Source organism: Macaca fascicularis, chromosome 5 (genome assembly GCF_037993035.2).
Source record: "Macaca fascicularis isolate 582-1 chromosome 5, T2T-MFA8v1.1".
Taxonomy (NCBI): Eukaryota; Metazoa; Chordata; class Mammalia; order Primates; family Cercopithecidae; genus Macaca; species Macaca fascicularis.
The window spans coordinates 144,415,686-144,439,563 of NC_088379.1; the positions used below are offsets into that span (position 1 = coordinate 144,415,686).

Genomic DNA, 23,878 nt, shown 5'->3' on the forward strand with positions numbered 1-23,878 from the left:
CCCCTTTGTAAGTACTATAGATGGGAGAGGGCATACATATTGTTATATGCAGGGTTCTCCATAGACTATATGCTGTTTCTTCAATAATATTACGAAAGCTTGCATTTCTCATGTGATGTTATGTATGTGTATGTTAATATGTATTATTTGTACATGCAAATATTAGTGAAAAAAGTAGAAGCACCAAAGCTTTTCTAATTTTATTTGACTCAAACTATATTTTAGACCTACATACCATACAATAAAGTAAGCTAAAAGCATAGCAAAATTAAAGTAAATACAGGTTGTATGGATAGCTCAATTTCTCTCATATAAAATGTCAATTCAGAGATAGAGTGATAAAAGAAAAATGTCTAGGAAAAAAAAAGCCAAAGATGAAACTATTTAAGCTCTTTACTGCAATGTCATATTCTGATCTCAGACAGTAGAATAGTAATAAGAAATGTACAATCTCAAGTCTCTCAGTCCTAAAATCTATCAGTGGATGCCAAAAATCTTCAAGACACATTAACATTTTCTAGAAAATGTCTTTTTTTTTTTTTGTAAACTAAGTGTACTAAAAACACAAAAGCACTTATCAGACACTCTATGGCATTTGTTGCTGAAATGTCTACCAGCTGGAGATTAGCCTTGAGCGGAAGCAGCCTCAGAGCCAACACTGGCTTCCTCCTGTAAATCATCTCCAGCAGAGGACTCTGACTCAGCTGGAGAATTTTCTTCTTCTAGTTCAGCATATTCATCAGAGCTTTCGTTCTCTGTTGTATCTTTATCATTATCGATGGTGACAGCTTCATCCAGGGCAGCATTTGTAACCTCTGGGGTTGTTTCAGGGTTTACTTCTGCGGTTTCCCTTGCTGCTGCATCTGTCACCTCTGGCCCAGTTTCAGCACTGACTGCTGTGGTCTCCGGAGCAGCCTCCACGTGACCTGGACAGGCAGATGCCTCTTTTATGACCACAACTGTAGCACCGGGACTTTCTTCAGCATCTACCACCTCGGCTTCCACTGCAAGTACTTCTGGGGCTTCTGAACTTGCTTTCTCAGTTTCCGCAACATTCTCCTTTTCACCTTTAAGAATGAGTCATTAAGCAAGGTATTAATTTAAAGATCGCGGGAAGGCAATGAAACACTGTGGTCATTTAAACACGTAAGACAGAGCTACATGCACCGATGTGTAACCGTCTTCAAGGTAGACTCTCAAGTGAAACAGCAAAAAAAGAACAACGTATACAGTCTGCTAGTATTGTTAGGGCAAAATGGGAGGGGAGCAGGAGGCGGGTAAGTTGTATGCCTACGTAATTGTATTTGCAAAAACTCTCCAGGAGGATTCAAATAAACTGGTTTTATTGGTTGCCTCTTGGAGGGAAAATGGGGGTTCTGCTTTTCTGTAAACTCTTTGAACTTAAAAAAATACACTTGAATATGTTACTTAGGCAAAGATGAAGAATACAAAAATAAGCAGCTACCCTATTCACCTTTCATATGAGATAGCATGGAAGAGTAGCCAAGTTCCTAGCTGGTGACTCAGAAATCACTAATCCTCTCTCAACCTCATTTTTGTCATCTGTAAAATAGGGTATTCATAATATCTACTGCACAGGGCTATTGTAAAGATTAATTACAATACTGTATATGAAAAGGGGATTAAAATAAAAAGTTCTATGAAAATGCTTATTTTATTAGTATTATAAATAACCACGTGATTATATTCAATAATATGTATTGATGATATTCTGTTTCTTCTTATTGTCATGACAGGTGAAAACTGGTTCATAAGCCTCTAATATCTCTATCCCTAAATAGTGATCATAGTAATTGATAATAATAGCTTGCAAAAAAGTATGGTTTAAAGCAAGAAGGTGCTAGGCATAGTGGCTCATGCCTGTAATCCCAGCACTTTGGGAGGCTGAGGCAGGAGGGGATCATAGGAGTCCAGGAGATCAAGACGACCAGCCTGGGCAACATAGTGACACCCTGTCTCTGCAAAACATAAAAAATAAACTTGCTGGGCATAGCGGTGCATGCTTGTAGTTCTAGTTGCTTGAGAGGCTGTGATAGGAGGATTGCTGGAGCTCAGGAGTTCAAGGCTGCAGTAGGCTATGATTGCACCACTGCACTCTAGCCTGGTTGACAGAGGGAGAACCCATGGAGGGAAGTGGGAAGGGAAGGGGGAAGGGAAGGCAGGAAAGGAAGGAAAGGAGGGAGGGAGGGAGGAAAGGAAGGAAAGGAGGGAGGGAAGGAGGGAAGGAAGGCAGGGAGGGAGGGAGGGAGAAAGAAGTGTAGGAAGCAAGGAACGAAAGAGTGAAAATATAAAGTTTCTGTTCCCATGGTCACCATTTTATCAAATGAAGGACTCAATATACACGACTGATCCTGTTGTGTCAAATGGACCTTGTTTGCACAAAGGCACACAGGTGATCTTAGCCCAAACTGAAAGATAATTAGTTATATTATTATTTTAAATAATGAGGAAAATGAAAGCTCATGCCTGCATGGGTGGATGCCTGAGCAGCGGAAAGTAATATTATCACAAGAAGTCAAAAGTCACTGGTCAGCAATATAACTGTAAAACGTTCATTTGTCAAATGCATGCATCCAAAAGGTGTAACAGTGTTCTTCAGGTTTCAGTTGAGCTTTTTCTTTCTAAATGAACTTATACCCAGAGTCATTCTGGATTAAGCTAGGAAAGAAGCCAAAAGCAAATAGTGTTCATTGCTAGACTAAACGGATGGAAATTAGTGCCTCAAAAAATAATTAAAAATAAAAAATTAAGAAATTCATTTACCTTGAAATGGATGTATCTCTGCTTTTGTTTTTTCTTTCAAATCTGTTATATGTTCTGTGTGTTTGGCTTGGTCTGATGTGACTGTCTTGTAAGCCTGAAAGTAAATGTATGCTTAGGTTTATATCTTGAACTTTAAGATTTGTCATGCCACATTACACATTACAAGGTACACTCAAGTCTCCTTGTAATCACCATTAGACGTTTAAACCATAATCCCAATGTAGCAAAGAAGAGAAACCAGTGCACACCACTTACTCTTTTACTTCCCTTTTGGAAACCTTTGTTATTAAATTGAATGCTTTAAAAAGGAAGAAAGGTGAGACGGGGGGGAGGAGAGAAAAACTACCTATTGAGTATCATACTTACTACCTGGGTGATAAAACAATCTGTACATCAAACCCCCATGGCACACAATTTACCTGTTAACAAACCTGCATATGTACCCCATAACCTAAAATAAAAATTTTTTTAAAAGGGAAGGAAATAAATGCACTATCTTAGCCAAAGATAACAAAAAGGAAAAAAAGGAAATTATGCTACAACCAGAATATCCTGACAGGCATATACAAATATTCTCTAACATTTATCCTTGAGAAATGGAAATCTAGGTTCATATGAAAACCTGTACACAAATGTTCATGGTACCTTTATTTGTAATAGTCAAAAACTGGAATCAGGCCAGGCGCGGTGGCTCATGCCTGTAATCCCAGCACTTTGGGAGGCCAAGGCAGGTGGATCACCTGAGGTCAGGAGTTTGAGACCAGTCTGACCAAGATGGTGAAACCCCATCTCTACTAAAAATACAAAAACACCCAGGTGCGGTGGCACACACCTGTAGCCCTAGCTATTCAGAAGGCCGAGGTGAGAGAATCGCTTGAACCCAGGAGGTGGAGGTTGCAGTGAGCCGAGATAGCGCCATTGCACTCCAGCCTGGGCAACAGAGTAAGACTCCATCTAAGAAAGAAAGAAAGAGAGAAAGGAGAGAAAGGAGAGAAAAGAGAGAAAGAAGGAAAAAAGGAAAGAAAGAGAGAGTATTCGGAAGCTATTTTAATCATAGACGAAATGTGCAGGCTTCCTTTCATTTTATATTTAAGTAGTCTTCTTTGGCCTGTGTTCATATTGGAAAATGATATTAAAAAAATGAAAATCTCATTATTCAGTTACTATTGTTTATATTAATTTAGCTTTTTAAAAAATGTTGGTAGTGGTTTAACTTTTAACGGTAAGATGATAGATTTCTAAAATTTATTTATATATAGTGTCTTCTAAATTTTTAATAATCAGAAACCAAATACCTTATTTAAAAATTGTACTACTTAATTACAAACAATTTTACAGTATAAAAATTATGCTGTACATGTTCTGACTCATAGGTGGGAATTGAACAATGAGAACACTTGGACACAGGATGTGGAACATCACACACTGGGGCCTGTCGTGGGGTAGGGGGAGGGGGGAGGGATAGCTTTAGGAGATATACCTAATGTAGATGACGAGTTAATGGGTGCAGCACACCAACATGGCACATGTATACATATGTAACAAACCTGCACGTTGTGCACATGTACCCTAGAACTTAAAGTATAATAATAATAAATAAAAAATATGCTGTGAAAATAGAAAGTCTGTAATGTCGGGGCTAGGCACACTGGCCCACACCTATAATCCCAGCACTTTGGGAGGTTGCTGGCAGATCACCTGAGGTCCGGAGTTTGAGACCAGCCTGACCAACATGGAGAAATCCCGTCTCTACTAGAAATACAAAATTAGCCAGCTGTGGTGGCGCATGCCTGTAATCCCGGCTGTTTGGGAGGCTGAGGCAGGAGAATCACTTGAACCCTAGAGGCAGAGGTTGCGATGAGCCAAGATCGTGCCATTGCACTCCAGTCTGGGCAACAAGAGTGAAACTCCGTTTCAAAAGAAAAAGAAAAAGAAAAAGAAAAGAAAAGAAAAAAGAAAAAAAATCTGGGTTGGGCACGATGGCTCAAGCCTGTAATCCCAGCACTTTGGGAGACCAAGGTGGGCGGATCACGAGGTTAGGAGATCAAGACCATCCTGGCTAACACGGTGAAACCCCGTCTCTACTAAAAGTACAAAAAATCAGCCGGGAGTGGTGGCGGGCGCCTGTAGTCTCAGCTACTCGGGAGGCTGAGGCCGGAGAATGGCGTGAACCCGGGAGGTGGAGCTTGCAGTGAGCTGAGAACGCGCCACTGCACTCCAGCCTGGGCGAGAGGGAGACTCCGTCTCAAAAATAAATAAATAAATAAATAAATAAATAAATAAATAAATAAATAAAATAAAACAAAAATAAGTTTCTGAGGATTAGAATATGTATTTTGGTTTGGTTTGGCCGTCTTACATAGTCTATGAAACTGCTTCTAGTTATGACTAAACATCCCTTTATTCATATTTCTTTTTTTTTTTTTTTTTGAGACAGAGTCTCACTCTGTCACCCAGGCTGGAGTGCAGTGGTGCAGTCTTGGCTCACTGCAACCTCCATCTCCCAGTTTGAAGCAAACCTCTGCCTCAGCCTCCAGAGTAGCTGGGATTACAGATGCCCGCCACCAAGCCCGGCTAATTTTTGTATTTTTAGTAAAAATGGGGTTTCACCATTTCTTGGCCAGGCTGGTCTTGAACTCCTGACCTCGTGATCCTGCCTTGGCCTCCCAAAGTTCTAGGTTTACAGGTGTGAGCCACTGCGCCCGGCCTGCCTTTATTCATATTGTTGTAGGACCAAACCAAAATATAGTGACTGTGTACTCATAGTTTACAAAGAATTTCTGCTTATTCTACTTTTATTCTTTCTTAACATTTTTTGTAGAGATGAGGTCTCGCTATGTTGGCCGGGCTGGTCTGAAACTCCTGACCTCAAGCAATTCTCCTGCCTTGGCCTCCAAAGTGCTGGAATTACAGGCATGAGCCACCACTCCAGGCTCTACTTTTATTCTTTTTCTTTTTTTCTTTTTTAAGACAGGGTCTTGTTCTGTTGCCCAGGCTTGAGTGCAGTAGTGCAATCTCGGCTCACTGCAACCTTAACTTCCCTTAACTTCCTAAGCGATCCTCCCATCACAGCCTCCTAAGTACCTAGGACCACAGGTGCACACCACCACGCTGGGCTAAGTTTTAAATTTTTTTGTAGAAATGAGGTCTCACTATGTTGCCCAGGCTAGACTCAAACTCCTGGACTCAAGCCTCCCAAAGTGCTGGGATTACAGGCATGAGCGACTGCACTACTTTTATTCTTTTTTTTTTTTTTTTTGAGACAGAGTCTGGCTGTCTCGCCCAGGCTGGAGTGCAGTGGCACGATCTCAGCTCACTGCAAACTCTACCTCCTGGGTTCAAGTGATCTCCTGCCTCAGCCTCCGGAGTAGCTGGGATTACAGGCACCTGCCACCACGCCTGGCTAATTTTTGTGTTTTAGTAGAGATGAGGTTTCACCATGTTGGCCAGGCTGGTCTTGAACTCCTGACCTCAGGTGATCCACCAACCTTGACCTCCCAAAGTGCTGAGATTACAGGTGTGAGCCACCATGCCTGGCCTACTTTTATTCTTAATAAAGATTATATTTTGATTTAGAAAGTTTATGACAAAATGGTGAATGACTCAACAGGCTTATCTTACTTACCTAAAAAATGTCTGTTATTTTAGTCCCAAAATCTCACTATTAAAACCTTTGTCTTACAGTGGTTACCTGGAGGGAATTAACATGGGGACTGGGAAGGAAAATATACTTTTTATTTTATATATATCTATGTTACATTTTTTAAAAACTTATGAACAAATATGAATTTTTCAAATAATAAAACTGTGTGAAAATTTAAAACTAACAAAATTATGGAGACAGTAAAAAGATTGGGAGGAGAGGGGGAGAAATGAGTAGGTGGAGTAGAGGGATTTTTAGGGTGATGAAACTACTCTGTATGATACTATAATTTATTCTGTATGATATTGTAATATATTTGTAAAAACAGAATATACAACGCAAAGAGTGGATCCTCATGTAAACCCTGGACTTTAGTTAACAATAATATATCAATATTGGCTTGTCAGTTTTAACAAATATTCCACATCAATGCAAGATTTTAATATGGGAAAGGAGGAGGGGGTGTGAGGGGGTATATGGACGTTTCTGTACTTTCTGAAACCTAAAACTGCTCTAAAAAAGACTATTAATTTTTTAAATAGTTATATTAATTTTTTTTTTTTTTTTTTGGAAACAGAGTCTCACTCTGTCATCCAGGCTGGAATGCCATGGTGTGATCTCGGCTTACTGCAAACTCAGTCTCCTAAATTCAAGAGATTCTCCTGTCTCAGCCTCCTGAGTAGCTGGGATTACAGGATGCACCACCACACTGGCTAATTTTTGTATTTTTAGTAGAGATAGGGTTTCACCATGTTGGCCAGGCTGGCCTCAAACTTCTGATCTCAGGTAATCCACCTGCCTCAGCCTCCCAAAGTGCTGGGATTACAGGTGTGAGCCACTGCGCCCAGCTCCTATATTAATTTTTAAGTTAATCTTTCAAAATAGTTATTTTAAAATGTTAATAATAGTGCCTACCTTATAGAATTGTTCTAATCATTAAATGATCCAGGAGTCTGGCATGTGATAAACACTCAAGTATCAGCTATCATTATTAGCATTTATAATAACATTATTTTTACTGAAAATCATCCATATTAATGGTATTAAGAAATGCTGACTTTACACATACAAAAATCTTCATAATTTAGAAAGCTGAGGTTCAAATGAAATAAAATTTAAAAATAAACAAAAATGAAGAACCATCATAATAGTCTAGTTAATACATTCTTAGGAAAACCCTGTATTTCTAATGATTGCAAGGTATTTTTCAGATGTGTATGCTTAATGACACTTAAATCTATTGCTATGTTGTATATTTAATTAATCCCATGTCCTGATCTCGACATTGCTTTGAGCTTTACCATGAGTTGTAAAATACATGAATTCTTGAGCACTGTGGTTATATAATCACTTACATAATATCCACCAGCACTGACTGTGACGCCTACAACCAGATAATAAATCATATTTGATCCAGATGATCCAGGGAATCTGTTAGATGACATCCGGCGCAGAGATGCTAGGAAAACAACGTTTAAACACAGTTAGCTTTACTACTTGAGCAAAACTATTTTAAATAATTACATCTTTTAAAATTTTTCTCCTCAGTGAACCTAGAATCATTAACATCAAGTGATTTTAGCTTAAGGGAATACGGTATTACAAGGCTGGGTAATAATTCCACTTGACATTCTCCCAATCTAATTTGATAAACACTCATGAAACCTGTCATCTTGATGCTGAGCATCATGCCTTCTTGGAAGGGGTGCAGGTGTGGGTAAGGAGAAATGACAAAAGCTCTAAACAATTTTAACAGCCAAATGAAGTGTACATTAGCAAAAGAAAGCCATGTACTATATGTACTCCACTACAGGATTCAATGAAAATGATAATTTTATAATGAATTCAGTATGTTTATACCTGAAATGTAATACAATTTGTATTTATATGTTAAATCAAGCATTTATGTTGAAATCATCATATTTCTATAAATCTGTAATACAAATGTAGATATAGAAAGAAATCTCAATTTTTCTCTTATAAAGCAAAGATGGGCATATAAAGGGTTTTAAGCCAAATGTTGCAACAAGGTTGTATCTGAAATAGAAGTATAATTCTGTATAAACTAACAGAAACAGATAAAAGTACTATATTATTATATTTAAACATATTTATTTTGTAGTACTAACATTTGCATATCCTATAATGCCCTGGAATTGAAATTTTTACAATAAACTCAAAGTTGGAAGGAGCTTAAAGTATATACAACTCAAATTTATTTTAAAGATAAAGACATAAAGACATTTATGTATTCTTTCAACTAACACAACTGAGCATCTACTATGTATTTGGAACTGTTAGAAGCATTAAGAATACAACCATGAATAAGACAGACAAGGTCCCTTGTCTCAAGTCATTCATAGTCTAGAAGGAGGATATGAACATACAGACAAATAATTGTGATGTTGTATGGCAAATGTAATAAGTGCTAAGTCAAGATACATGCAGAGAAAAAATTCAGTTAGTTGGCCAAGGTAACTGTCATAATAGAAGAGACCTGAGTTTTGAAGGAAAATAAGGGGATAGTTTTGAAGATAAATAAGGGAAAGAAGAATGGCACTGGAGGCAGAAGGTGTAACGTGTATGAGCGTTTCGTGACCCAGAAGGTACAAAGTACAGGATGAATATCCTTTATCTAAAATGCTAGTGGTGGGTGGAGTGGCTCATGCCTGTAATCCCAACATTTTGGGAGGCAGGGGTGGGAGGATCACTTGAGCCCAGGATTTCAAGACCAGCCTGGGCAATGTGGTGAACCCCATCTCTACAAAAAAAATTTTATAATATTAGCTGAGAGTGGTGGTATGCGTCTGTAGTCCCAGCCCCTTCGGGAGGCTGAGGCAGGAAGATCACTTGAGTCCTGCAGTGAGCTGTGATTGTACCACTGCACTCCAGCCTGGGCAACAGAGTAAGATTCTGTCCCAAAAAAATAATTAAAATAAAATAAAATGCTTGGGATCAGAATTGTTTTGGGTTTTGGATATTTTTTATTTTGAGATATATGCATACACATAATGAGATATCTTGGGGATGGGACTTAAGTCTAAACACAAAATTCATTTATGTTTCATATATACCTTACACACGTAGCCTGAAGGTAATTTTATACAATATTTTGAATAATTTTGTGCATGAAACAAAGTTTGTGTTAAGTACTTATATGTAAAATTTTCTACTTGTGGCATCATGTCAGTGCTCAGAAAGTTTCTAATTTTGGAGCATTTTGGGTTTTAGATTTTCAGATTAAGCATGTCCAACCTGCAATTTGATGTGGCCTAACATAAAGTATAGGGGTGCAGGGACTAGTGGAAGACTATGATTTGCACAGGGCAAATCTTAAGACATTTGCACTGCTTACAAACCTTCATAGTAGCAAAATCACAATGATTTCCTGTTTATGTTCTTAGTTTGGATATAAATGGCCATTTCTTGGAAAAAAATTTTTTTCCTTCTAATGTGCCCCAAAGGCTATGAGAAGAGGTTATGGCTTTGACTTGTGGTGGGACTTCTGATGGCTTAAAAGTACATCTGTGATCAAACAGGGAATATACAGCCTTCATATTTCTCAAACAGACAAAAATATCAGAAATATTTTTTAAATAGAACTAAAATTATCAGAGATTTAAATAGACTTAAATACAAATATAATGATGGACAAGTTACTTAAAAAGACAATGAAATGAGAAATTTTCAATAAGGATTAATTAGACAAATTTAAGCACATTCATACAATGTGAAACAAATAGACATAACTTGCAGAACAATATTTACTTATGTGAGAAAATATTTACAATGTATTAGGTGAAAAGTCATAGCAAAATACTCTGTATGGGACTATCCCAGATTTGTGGAAATAATGTGCATAAGGAAGGAATGAGGCAAAAAAACGGTTTGGAAAACTAAATATACTAAAATGTAACTAGTTGTGTTCACTGAGTGGTAGGATTACAGGTGAATTCCATTTCCTATTTTACCTGTTTTTCCCCCAATTATCTATTATAAACTTATTTATTCATTAAAAATTACCCTTTTAAGGCTGGGCTCAGTGGCTCACACCTGTAATCCCAGAATTTTGGGAGGCCGAGGCAGGAGGATCACCTGAGGTCGGGAGTTCAAGACCAGCCTGACCAACATGGAGAAACCCCGTCTCTACTAAAAATACAAAATTAACTGGGCGTGGTGGCGCATGCCTGTAATCCCAGGAACTTGGGAGGCTGAGGCAGGAGAACCACTTGGACTTGGGAGGCGGAGGTTGTGGTGAGCCGAGATCAGGCCATTGCACTCCAGCCTGGGCAAAAAGAGTGAAACTCCGTATCAAAAAAAAAAAAAAAAAAAAAAAAAAAAAAAATTACCCTTTTAAAAGCAAAAAGGAGAGAACAAAATGTGATGAGACACAGTTAAAAATTTTTCCTTCAATGAAACTGAAAAAAATTTATTTTTCATCAAAGTAGAAAGTATCAACAAAAGATTAATTAATGTCCATGACAGAAGACAAATTTGTTTCCAGTCAATAATAGTTCTTACATTTTAAGTGCTGCAAAAATAGTAGTTAGTTGAAAATTAGAGAAAGACCAGTACCTTTGCAAGCAGCATTGCTAGATACGTATTTAAAATTTTTAAACTACTTGTATTTTGCCGCAAATTGGGAAGAAAATTATTTGGAATTTCTGCAGCTACAAAAAATAGTGCGTGTGTGTGTGTTTGTGTGTGCGTGCAGGCGCGCACGTTGTCGGTGGGGAACGCAGACAGATAAAACGAAAGGCCACGGTCAGAGGACTAATCTTTCTCCCCATTCCCTACAGAGCAGTCCCGTTATATTACGAAGTTTAAAATAAATGGCTTCTCCCTACTTCATCAGGAGAGAGATATATATATATTTAAAAGCTCTATATTATTTGGTATAAAGGTCTAGAAAAATAAAGACAATAAAGATCTAGGAAAACGAAGACGTCTTGTTTCTGATACTTGAGGGGTAACTTCCTCCCACCAGCATTTTAAAAGAAAAATAAAGCGAGTTGGTTAGACCTCGTCCTTCTCTCCCACCACCACCAACAGAGGCCCAATCAACGTGAAAAAAATCGGCCCACGGAATTCTCCGCGCACGTCTTTTTCTCCGGCCGGATACTCTGGGCTAAAATTACCTCGGAAGCCTCAGAAAGCGAGGGGAAGCGAAGACAGCATTAAAAACGCTTCACGATGTTGTCTAAGAACCGTTCCCCAATCGGGAGTGGAAGAGAGAGGGGTGACGGATGGGGACTAGGGAAAGGCGGCTGGGGCTGAACCGCCCCGGAGCGCAAGCCTGGTCCCAGAACCGCAGGCTGCTGGGAAGAAAAACAATCTTCCTTGCTCACACCTGCTAAGCACCTACTATGTTCCAGGCACTATACGAGGCGCTTTTCTATACGTCCATTTTTATTTAATAAGCTTCCAGTTCACACTGAAACTCCCCCTTTAGTTAATTTCTGAGTACCCTGCTTTTTCTCGCGCATCCCCAGATCCAAAGGTGTCGATATTTGGACAGAGCCAAGCAGCTGCAGGACGACCTGCAACCTCAAAGGAAAGCGCCCCGAAGGCCGCTTCCTTTTTGGGGGTTGTGGATCTCAGAGCCAGGCGCTCGCGGGGTTCAGGCTGCTGAGACCCTGCCGAGGGTTAGATTTATTTACCCCACGAACATTCGCCCAGTGTCCACTGAGCGGGCCCTGCTTCTCTGCCTCCCAATGCTTACAGGGCCGGCTCATTCCCACCCTTCCTCTGCTTCCTCAGGAGGTTGGAGAGCGAATAGTGCCTCTAACAATAAAAGTGGTATGCTACAACTTTGTCAGCCAGGCACGTTTCTAAGTGCTTTTAACCAAACATTAACTCATTAAAAAGCAAAACTATTATCGCCCTTATTTTATAGATGAGGAAACAGGTTAAGGCATTTGTCCAAGATCAGGATGCGAACCCAGCTAATCTGGACTCAGAGGCACACCGGAAAGTTCCCTACTTCCAAAGCCTGCAGAAGCTTCGGGACGTCTTCCCGGGAGTCTCCTCCGTTCTCCTCGACCTCCAATCCAGGCTTCTGCTGTTCTGGGTCGGGTTTGGCCAACTGGGTGCCGGCCGGTACCCGGGCGCGGGCGAAATCTGCACCCGAGGCGCCCGTCCTCCTCTCCGGGCTAGATCTCCTTACTCACCGTCCTTCCCGAGCGGTGCGGGGTTGGGGGGCGCCCTCAGCGGCAGCGCCAGGGTCTTGGAGACCGCCCTGCGGAGATACATCGCGCCCGCTGTCCGCCGCGCAGCAGGCTCCGTACCCAGGCTCAGGCTGCCCTTCCACAGTGAGGCTGAGAGCCTGGCAGCGCCCCGCCCGGAGAAGGCACGTCGACCTTCATCCAGCCCCGCCTCCGCGGCCCCCGGGAGGTGGGGAGACCTTTGTAGTCCTCACCATCCTCCCCTAACCCATCTCCAGCTCTGTTGCTTTCCCTGAAGTCTCGAGAGCTGACCGCGGCATCTCAGAAAAGGGATGGGGAATCTATAAGTCGCCGTCGCCCGCCTGACTCGTTCTGTACCACTGAATGTATCTCCTCACAGCACGCTGGAAATGTTTTGAGAATTGGACGAGATTAAGATAAGGACACAGTTTATCACGCTGGATGTAATCTGAACCCACTTTATCTCACGCATTCCATTAGCTTTCCTAGGAGAGGGGAGGATAGCGGGAAGTTTCTTACAAATGCAAGGAGCGCAGGGGTAGCCTCAGTCTTCCATTAGCGCACTGCGTGATGCTCAGAATCGTAAGAAAATCTCCAGACAATGATTGAATTTCTAGACAGTTCACCGTTACAATGACTTTAAAATATAAACTCCAAAAACACTGTATATTCCTCTATGGGATGTGAAATTAATATTTCCACATCAGCGGCCTGGCGCAGTGGCTCACGTCTATAATCCCAGCACTTTGGGAGGCCGAGGCAGGCGGATCACTTGAGGTGAGGAGTTGGAGACCAGCCTGGGCAACATGGCGAAACCCCGTTTCTACTAAAAATACAAAAAGTTAGCCAGGCGTGGTGGCGCGTGCCTGTAATCCCAGCTACGCGGAGACAGGAGAATCGCTTGAACCCGGGAGACGGAGGTTGCAGTGAGCCAGAGATCATGCCACTACATTCAAGCCTGGGTGACAGAGCAAGACCCTGTCTCAAAAACAAAACAAAACAAAACACCCCAAAACTAAAAAACAAAACAAAACACATCAACTAAAAATACTAAATTATTAGTTTCTTCCGTCTCACTGTGGCTACAGGAACTTGTCATGGTTTGAATATGGAAACCAATAATTTATTAAGTTTATAACATTGTCTAAATGATTACTCTTTGGAAGACACCATTTCCTACTACAATAATCCCTTATGTGTGTTTGCCACTTGAAACATTATAAAGCACTTTCACATCTATTATCTCTTTTAATTTTCACTGCAACCCTCTGAGGGAGGTGGCAATTATTCCCTTTAGCAAAGGTGGTGGGTGGGAATGTCCAAGGATTTACTGGTGGTCATGAATTAAAAAAACAAAAAGGACGTGAACATAATACTTCTAGCTTAAAGTTCTGTTGACATGTAACAGGCACAATATTTGTTCATTTGCTATGTAAATAAACATTTCTCAGAAGTTATAGTCTTGAACCCAATTATAATTATATTTAACATATTCTCATATGAAGAGTACAAGCCAATGATCAGATTGGTTTTTTGATACTCAAAAAGACAGTTAACTAGTTTAATCACTAGGGTGACAGAGTGAGACTCCGTTAAAAAAAAAAAAGTTTACAACATAGATGAGTGTGGTGGTGCATGCCTGTAGTCCCAGCTACTCCGGAGGCTGAGGTGGGAGAACTGCTTGAGCCCAGGAGGTCAAGACTGCAGTGAGCTGAGATCTTGCCAGTGCACTCCAGCCTGGGTGACAGAGTGAGACCCTGTCTGAAAAACAAAAAACAAAACAAAACAAAAGCCACCCACAGTGGCTCACACCTGTAATCCCAGCACTTTGGGAGGCGGAGGCAGAAGGATTGCCTTGAGCTCAGGAGTTCAGGACCAGCCTGGCAAACATGGCAAAATCTTGTCTGTTTCTTTTTTAGAAAGAAAGAAAGAAAGAAAAAAAAAAAAAAGCACATTAGATATGAAATGTAAAAAATAAAGTAAAAAAAAAGAAAAAGGATATAAAATGTGCTTAGCTAGTTGGAGGAAGCAGTGCTAGATTCTGACTTCCAGCCCAAGGTGAAGCTCAAGGCTCTCCTGCTGCCCTCTGCTGCCTTTCAGTGTGGCACATGGTGGGATTCATTGTATCCTACCATCTCTTATTAGATGGTAAGGTCCAGGGGGAGCTTATCACGCTCTCTAGGTTGAATGTGGCCATACCAGCTGGGATATAAAAGAACTGTGAGATAAATAGTGCCATTTCTCCAGATTATTTTCCTTAGTTAAAAGCTCATGCCTTTCAAGTTGAAGGGAATTTCTATCTACGCAACTGCTCCTGTGGCTTTCCATTTTGATGGCAAAATCTTTTCAAATCTTGATGAAATATTTTCCAAGAGAGGACATGCCCTCGAGTTGTCAAATTCACTCCATAGCAGACTATTTCTTCCAAACCCCAGATAAATTTAACATATTTTTGCTATGGAAGACTCTGTAAGGCTCAGCCAATAGTTTCCTAACTATTAATCATACTGCTCATAATGCTGCCCTTGAGCACATCCTTGAAAGTTTTCTTCGTTTGGTTGGAAAAACAAGAATTTAGGGTCAGAGATAACTCGGCTTACCTTAGATGACTTCCATCTAACTGTGATTATTGACAAAGATTATATTAGTCTTAAAAACATTATTATAAAGGTCCTCTACTGGCAACATTAATTATACTTTCAAGGCTTAAGTGCTATATAAATAAAATAAATTTTCAAAGATTGAGTGGTTTCCTGCATTTCACAGAAAAATCAGCTAAGTTTTTCTGAGCACTCAATTCTTAGGCTATTGCCTATACGTTTTAGGAGATAAATACTGACACACACTTAAACAATTTAGAGGAGCAACTAGGAGGACAAATTGGCAAGCAGTTAAGAAAGTCCTGATAAGCGTATGTTTCATGGTTTAAACTACTTAAAGTGAGGGAGAAAAGATAATCAAGGTGGTCAATTCTCAGGCTATTCTTTTTTTGTTTTTTTGAGATGGAGTCTTGCTCTGTCTCCCAGGCTGGTGTGCAGTGGTACAATCTCAGCTCACTGCAACCTCCACCTCCCAGTTCAAGCAATTCTCCTGCCTCAGCCTCCCTAGTACTGGGACTACAGGTGTGTGCCACCACACCTGGATAATTTTTGTATTTTTAGTAGAGACGGGGTTTCACCATCGCCAGACTGGTCTCATACTCCTGACCTTGTGATCCGCCTGTCTCAGCCTCTTAAAGTGCTGGGATTACAGGCATGAGCCACTGTGCCCGGCCTGACTATTCTTGAATGTCACTCAGTACTATCCCCATCTATTAACTATCTCTTCTGTAACAAAATAAACATCAGATTTCCTAACACTTCTGTATTATTTTCCTAAGGATACAAACTTGGATGGTTTAAAACAATTTATTCTCTAATAGTTTTCTGGAGGATAGAAGTCCAAAATGAAGATGTTGGCAGGGCCATTCCCTCTCTGAAACCTATAGAGGATGTAAATTAAAATTAAATCCTGAGCTCCCTGCCAACTGAATAGACCTCCTCTTGGCCAAGGGGACCCCAGAAAAATCTTAAAAACCAAGTTTCTGGCCCTGAGGGGGCCAGAAACCCGCTCCCTTTTGCACTTTAGATACAGTAACTGGCCAGCATAAATGTTAAAATAGAGATCCTAAAACTGATGGATGAGACTTTGTGGCAATAAGATACCAAATTATAAATGGGAGTTAAGGCCATGCTAGGCAAGGGTTAAGTCACTCACTCCTACACTTAAAGAATAAACGATTTCTAACTGCCACAGGTTTTTCTTTCTCTCTAGCAGCTAAACAAGCACTGGCATCCAGATAAGGAATATTAAAACAATTGTAGCTCATCAACAGACACTAACTGGCCCCGTTCCACAAGCTATAGCTAGAGCTTTGGATGAGAGACTGATTTCAGTAACTTTCTCCTGATAAGACCACCAGGCTGGTGTGGTGGCTCATGCTTGTAATCACAGCACTTTGGGAGGCCAAGGAAGGAGGATCACTTGAGCCCAAGAGTTCAAGCCCAGCCTGGGCAAGATGTTGAGACTCCGTTTCTATTAAAACAAAAAGAAAAGAAAAGAAAATTGGCTGGGTGTGGTAGCACCCACCTGTAGTGGGATACCTTGAATCCAGGAGTTCAAGGATGCAATGACCTGATTGTGCCACTGAACTGCAAGGCCATGTTTCTTTGGAGGAAAAAAAAAAAGGACCACCTACCAGGGACTGGCTCTGGCCTGTTTACAGATGCTGAGCACTTGAGTCCTTCATATCCTGAAAAGATCTTTTGATATACAGGGCCTAATTATAATACATTGAAATGTTAAGTCTCCACTCCAAAGCGAACACAAGTTGTATATTACATGGATGTTTGGCCAATATGCATGCATCAGGACTACTGATATCATTTGGCTCTGTGTTCCCACCCAAATCTCATGTTGAATTGTAACTTCCAGCGTTGGGGAAGGGACCTGGTGGGAGGTGATCGGATCATGGGGGTGGGTTCCCCCCTCACTGTTCTCATGATAGTGAGTTCTCACAAGATCTGGATGTTTGAAAGTGTGTAGAATTTTTCCCTTCGCTCATCTTCTCTCTCTCTCCTGCTGGCCATGTGAATAAGTGCTTGCTTCCCCTTTGCCTTCCACCATAATTAAATTTTCTGAGGCCTCTCTGAAGTAGAAGCCTGCACAGCCTGCAAAACCATGAGCAGATTAAACCTCTTCCCTTTATAAATCACCGTCACAGGTAGCTCTTTCTTTTTTAAGATGGAATTTCACTCTTGTTGCCCAGGCTGAAGTGCAATGACATGATCTTGGCTCACTGCAACCTCTGCTTCCTGGGTTCAAGTGATTCTCCTGCCTTAGCCTCCCGAGTAGTTGGGATTACAGGCATGCCTCGCCACGACTGGCTGATTCTGTATTGTTAGCGGAGAAACTTGGTCTTGAACTCCCAACCTCAGGTGATCCACCCACCTCGGCCTCCCAAAGTGCTGGGATTGTAGGTGTGAGCCACCACGCTTGACCAACAGGTAGCTCTTTACAGCAATGTGAGAACAGACTAAAACAAGTACCTCTGTGAATATTCATAGCTCCTCCTGTAACCTTTTGAATATGAATGCTTACCCAACCGTTCAGCATAAAGCTCCTACCCCAATCCCTTCTCCTCCAAAGTGCCTGTCTCTGGGCTCTGCTGGAGGTTATACTTTCCAGTCTGCAGGATGGCCACCTTGTAGGCTGTAACCCTTTACAAGAAATAAAGTTTCCATTTCCAAACTTGTAGATCTTGTGATTTTTAAGTTAATGGAGAATCCTTCTTTGACTTTTCTAGCTTCTGTTGTTTGCCGGCAATCCCTGGCTGTAGATTCATCCAATCTCTGCCTCTGTCATCACATGGCCATTTTCTCCTATGTGTTTCTTCTCTTAAATATACTAGTCATACTGGATTAGGGCCCACTCTACTCCAGTATGAACTCGTCTTTAATTACATCTGCAATGAACCTGTTTTCAATTAAGTCCACTTTTTGACGTACTAGGGGTTGGGATCTTAACATACTTTTTTTGGGGAAACAATTCAACCCACAACGTCTTATATCAGAAACTTAGTTTACACAGCCTGTTTTTTCCAAGGCAGCTTAATAATTTCAAGTGTGACTACCTAAATCTTGAAGAAAGGTCTACCCGATTTTGATCTATTAAACTCCTTGACTATACTCGACATATGATTTTGTCTGCATCTTTCTTTATATGGAAACCTTTTTTTTTTTTTTTTTTGAGATGGAGTCTTGCTATGTCGCCCAGGCTGGAGTGCAATGGTGTGATCTTGGCTAACTGCAACCTCTGCCTCCGGGGTCAAGCGATTCTTCTGCCTCAGCCTCTTGAATAGCTGGGGTTACAGGTTGAGTATCACCATGCTTGGCTAACTTTTTGTATTTTGATTATAGATGGAGTTTCACCATGTTAGCCAGGATGGTCTTGATCTCCTGACCTCATGATCCGCCCACATCGGCCTCCCAAAGTGCTGGGATTAGAGGTGTGAGCCATTGCGCCTGGCCAAGAGCAAGAATCTTAATGACATTTGGGTTCCAGGCTTCAATTATTCCTGGGCTCAGGTACACTCCTATTCTTGGGGTCTGTGAGTCACTCTATCCTCACAATTTTTTTTCTTTTTTTTTGAGATGGAGTCTCGCTCTGTCCCCCAGGGTGGAGTGTAATGGCTCGATCTCAGCTCACTGCCACCTCCACCTCCTGGGTTCAAGCTATTTTCATGTCTCAGCCTCCTGAGTAGCTGGCATTACAGGCGCCGGCCAGCACACCTGGCTAATTTTTGTATTTTCAGTAGAGATGGGGTTTTGTCATGTTGGTCAGGTTGGCCTCAAACTCCTGACCTCAGGTGATCCACCTGCTTCAGCTTCCCAAAGTGCTAGGATTACAGGTGTGAGCCACTGCACCTGGCCTATCTTCACAATTTTTTTTTTTTAAAGCATAGTTTGAGTTAGGTTCCAATTATTTAATTTAGGAAGCATTTTTACCAGCGCCGCTATGTGGCACAACTCTAAATGGTGAGGTTCAGTACAGCAGCCAGCAGCCCCATCTAGCTAAATTAATTAAAGTTAGGCTGGAGCGGCGGCTCAGGTCTGTTCATCCCAGCACTTTGGGAGGCCGAGGCGGGAGGACTGCTTGAGCCCAGGAGTGTGAGAACCAGCCTGGGCAAAACAATGAGACCTTGTCTCTACAAAACATTTTTTCTTAAATGTATTAACAAATATATATTGAAAATTAATTAAGGCCAGGCACAGTGGCTCACGCCTATAATCCCAGCACTTTCGGAGGCTGAGGCAGGCGGATTACCTGAGGTCAGGAGTTTGAGACTAGCCTGGCCAACGTGGTGAAACCCCATCTCTATTAAAAACGCAAAAATTAGCCGGGCGCGGTGGCTCACGCCTGTAATCCCAGCACTTTGGGAGGCCGAGGCGGGCGGATCACAAGGTCAGGAGATCGAGACCACGGTGAAACCCCGTCTCTACTAAAAATACAAAAAATTAGCCGGGCGCGGTTGTGGGCGCCTGTAGTCCCAGCTACTCGGGAGGCTGAGGCAGGAGAATGGCGTGAACCCGGGAGGCGGAGCTTGCAGTGAGCTGAGATCCGGCCACTGCACTCCAGCCTGGGCGACAGAGCGAGACTCCATCTCAAAAAAAAAAAAAAAAAAAAAACGCAAAAATTGGCTGGGCATGGTGGTGGGTGCCTGTAATCCTAGCTACTCCGGAGGCTGAGGTAGAATTGCTTGAACCCAGGAGACGGAGGTTGCAGTGGGCTGAGATCGCACCACTACACTCTAGCCTGGGTGATAGAGCGAGACTCCATCTCCAGAAAAAAAAAAAAGAATTAGTTAAAATTAAATAATACTAAACATTCAGTCACACTAATCACATTCCAAATGCTTAACAGCCACAAGGGGCTAGTGGCTATTGTACTGGACAGCACAAACAGAACATTCCATCATTGGAAAGTTCTTTTGGACAGCCCTGGTCTTCCATGAATGGCTCCCTGGACTCAAAGGGGCATAATCAAGAGGTAGGTCCATCATCAGTTGTGCGAAGACAAGGGAAATTAAAAAAAAAAAAAAAGGGGGGAAGGTCCACACAACACAAGGTAGCTATATTCTCAAAGCCCAATGTACACTAAGTTCTGTTCATTAAAGGTGTACTTTATTTCCAAGGCTGTAAGTTTCCAAAATTTCAAGGGTTTTAAAATTTTAACATTTATGCTGGCCAGTTATTGTATCCAAAGTGCAAAAGGGAGCGGGTATAATGAGAGTTGTCTGATCTCCCATTCCCTCATGGCCAGGAACTTAGTTTTCTTTTTTTTTGAGATGGAATCTCGCTTTGTCACCCAGGTTGGAGTGCAGTGGCACGATCTTGGCTCACTGCAAGCTCCGCCTCCCGGGTTCACACCATTCTCCTGCCTCAGCCTCCCGAGTAGCTGGGACTACAGGCGCCGCCACCACGCCCGGCTAATTTTTTGTATTTTTAGTAGAGATGGGGTTTCACCGTGTTAGCTAGGATGGTCTCGATCTCCTGACCTCGTGATCCACCCACCTCAGCCTCCCAAAGTGCTGGGATTACAGGCTTGAGCCACTGCGCCCGGCCAGGAACTTGGTTTTCTATTCCCTTTAGAGATGTGAAATTTTAAGTGTTTTAGTGAAAAGTGCCCTGAATTGGTAGTTGATACTTGAACTCTTACTCTGTTACTATGTGACAAATCATATTAGCTTCATATTGTTGCTCTAACACAACTATTGTAACAACACAAATGTATTATCTTACTGTTTTGTAGGTGAGAAATCTGACGCAGGTGGGCTAAAATCAAGGTGTTAGCAGGGCTGTGTTCCTTTTTGTAGGCTCTAGGGGGGAATTTGTTTTCTTGACATACCTTGGCTGTTAGCTTCATCTTCAAAGAAGCAATGGCAAAGAAGACTCTCACATCACATCACTCTGACACATTCTTGTGCCTCCCTCTCCCACTTATAGAGATCTTGAGATTACATTGGGCCCAACTACATAATTCAAGATAAATGTTTAAATTACAAATTAACGAAGTGACAACTGAAACAAATTTTAAGTGATTCACAATAAAGGGTTTTGCTGGTGGCTCACACCTATAACCCCAGAACTTTGGAAGGCAGAGGCAGGCAGATCGCTTGAGCCCAGGCATTTGAGACCTGCCTGGGCATCAAAGCAAGACCCCATATCTACAAAAACTTTTACAAATTGCTGGGCACAGTGGCTCACACCTGTAATCCCCACACTCTGGGAGGCCAAGGCGGGCAGATCAAGAGGTCAGGAGTTTGAAACCAGCCTGACCAACATGGTAAAACCCCGTTTCCACTAAAAATAAAAAAATTAGATGGGTGTGGTGGCATACGCCTGTAATCCCAGCTACTCAGGAGGCCAAAGCAGGAGAATCACTTGAACCCGGGAGGGGGAGATGGTAGTGAGCTGAGATTGCACCACTGCACTCCAGCTTGGGCAACAGGGTGAGACTCCATCTAAGAAAAAAAAAGGCTGGGCACGGTGGCTCACGCCTGTAATCCCAGCACTTTGGGAGGCCGATGCGGGCCGATCACGAGGTCAGGAGATCGAGACCATTCTGACTAACACGGTGAAACCCCATCTCTACTAAAAATACAAAAAATTGGCCAGGCATGATGGCGGGCGCCTGTAGTCCCAGCTACTCAGGAGAGTGAGGCAGGAGAATGGCGTGAACCCAGGAGGCCGAGTTTGCAGTGAGCCGAGATCGAGCCACTGCACTCCAGCCTGGGTGACAGAACGAGACTCCGTCTCAAAAAAACAACAACTAGCGAGATCTGGATGGGCCTTGTAGTCCCAGCTACTTGGGAGGCTGAGATGAGAGGATCACTTGAGCCCAGGAGATCGAGGCAGCAGTGAGCTGTGATCGCATTACCACACTCAGCCTGGGCAAGAGGAGATCCAGTCTCAAAAAAAAGGAAATGGGCTTTCCTGAGGGTCAAATGAAGTACAGTTCACCCTTGAACAACATGACTTTGAACTACACAGGTTCTTATGCATAGATCCACTTATACAGAATTTTCTTCTCCCTCTTCCACCCAAGACAGAAAGACCAACTCTTCCTCTTCCTCCTCAGCCAACTCAGTGTGAAGACAATGAGGATGAAGACCTTTATGATGATCCACTTCCACTTAATAAATTACATGTTCTCTTCCTTAAGGAGTGCAGTGGTTTCCTGGCTCAATGCAACCTCTGCTTCCCAGGCTTAAGAGACTCTCTTGTCTCAGCCCCACAAGTAGCTGGGACTACAGGCATCATCCACCATGCCTGGCTAATTTTTGTATTTATTTTTTTGTAAAGATGGGATTTTGCCATGTTGCCCAGGCTGGTCTCGAACTGAGCAAGTGATTTGCCTGCCTCGGTGTCCCAAAGTGCTGTGATTACAGGATTCAGTCACCATGCCTGGCCCCTTCAAGTTGTTTTAAAAAACATTTTGTTTCCTCTAACTCACTTTATTGTAAGAATACAGTATATAGGCTGGGCGTGGTGGCTCACGCCTGTAATTCCAACACTTTGGGAGGCCAAGGTGGGCGGATCACAAGGTCAGGAGTTCGAGACCAGCCTGGTGAACATGGTGAAACCCCATCTCTACTGAAAATACAAAAATTAACTGGGCCTGGTGGTGCATGCCTGTAATCCCAGCTACTGGGGAGGCTGAGGCGGGAGAATGGCTTCAACCCAGGAGGCGGAGGTTGCAGTGAGCGAGATTGTGCTGCTGTACTCCAGCCTGGGTGACAGAGCAAGACTCTGTCTCAAAACAAAACAAAACAAAACAAAATATAATACATATAGCATACAAAATGTGTTAATTAACTGTTACTGATAAGACTTCCAGTCAACAAAAGGCTATTAATAGTTTTTTTTTTTTTTTAAAAGCGATGAGGTCTTGCTATGTTGCTAAGGCTGGAGTGCAGTGACTATTTATAGGCATGATCCCTCTACTGATTAGCATGGGAGTTTTGACCTGCTCCGTTTCTGACCTGGGCCGGTTCACCCCTCTTTAGGCAACCTGGTGGTCCCCCGTTCCTGGGAGGTCACCATATGGATGTCAAAATTAGTGAGGACATCCTGTCAGCATAGTGCACTATATCCTGAGCTCAAGAGATCCTCCTGCCTCAGGTTCCTGAGTAGCTGGGATTATAGGCTCATACTACTGTACCTGGTAATAGTTAAGGTTTTGGGGAGTTGAAAGTTATGGTGCACCTACTGTGGAAGTCAAATGTACATTTAAAATTGTCAGCCAGGCGCGCTGGCTCAAGCCTGTAATCCCAGCACTTTGGGAGGCCGAGACGGGAGGATCACGAGGTCAGGAGATCGAGACCATCCTGGCTAACACGATGAAACCCCGTCTCTACTAAAAAATACAAAAAACTAGCCGGGTGAGGTGGCAGGTGCCTATAGTCTCAGCTACTCGGGAGGCTGAGGCAGGAGAATGGTGTAAACCCGGGAGGTGGAGCTTGCAGTGAGCTGAGATCCGGCCACTGCACTCCAGCCTGGGCGACAGAGCGAGACTCCGTCTCAAAAAAAATAATAAAATAAAATTGTCTATTAACCCTTCATCTTTTTTAAAAAAAATCAATAGTTGCTGGACGCGGCAGTTCACGCCTGTAATCCCAGCACTTTGGGAGGCTGAGGTGGGAAGATCACTCGAGTTTGAGAGTTGG

The 23,878-nt window shown here is 42.2% G+C and overlaps 1 protein-coding gene across 2 annotated transcripts; it reads right to left on the bottom strand.

Moving 5' to 3' along the window:
- Positions 1–187: 187 nt before the first annotated feature.
- MGARP (mitochondria localized glutamic acid rich protein) lies at positions 188–12,746 on the bottom strand. 2 transcript variants are annotated; one of them, XM_005555943.5, is made up of 4 exons: positions 12,598–12,746; positions 7,783–7,886; positions 2,785–2,878; positions 188–1,067 (listed from the first exon to the last, which is right to left on the bottom strand). In XM_005555943.5, the coding sequence occupies exons 1-4, from the start codon at positions 12,677–12,679 to the stop codon at positions 625–627; spliced, it is 723 nt and encodes a 240-aa protein (XP_005556000.3). In that variant the 5' UTR covers positions 12,680–12,746; the 3' UTR covers positions 188–624. The 2 variants fall into 2 exon arrangements, with proteins under 2 accessions (XP_005556000.3, XP_073896600.1); XM_074040499.1 differs by having other exon boundaries at positions 12,411–12,746.
- Positions 12,747–23,878: the final 11,132 nt, after the last annotated feature.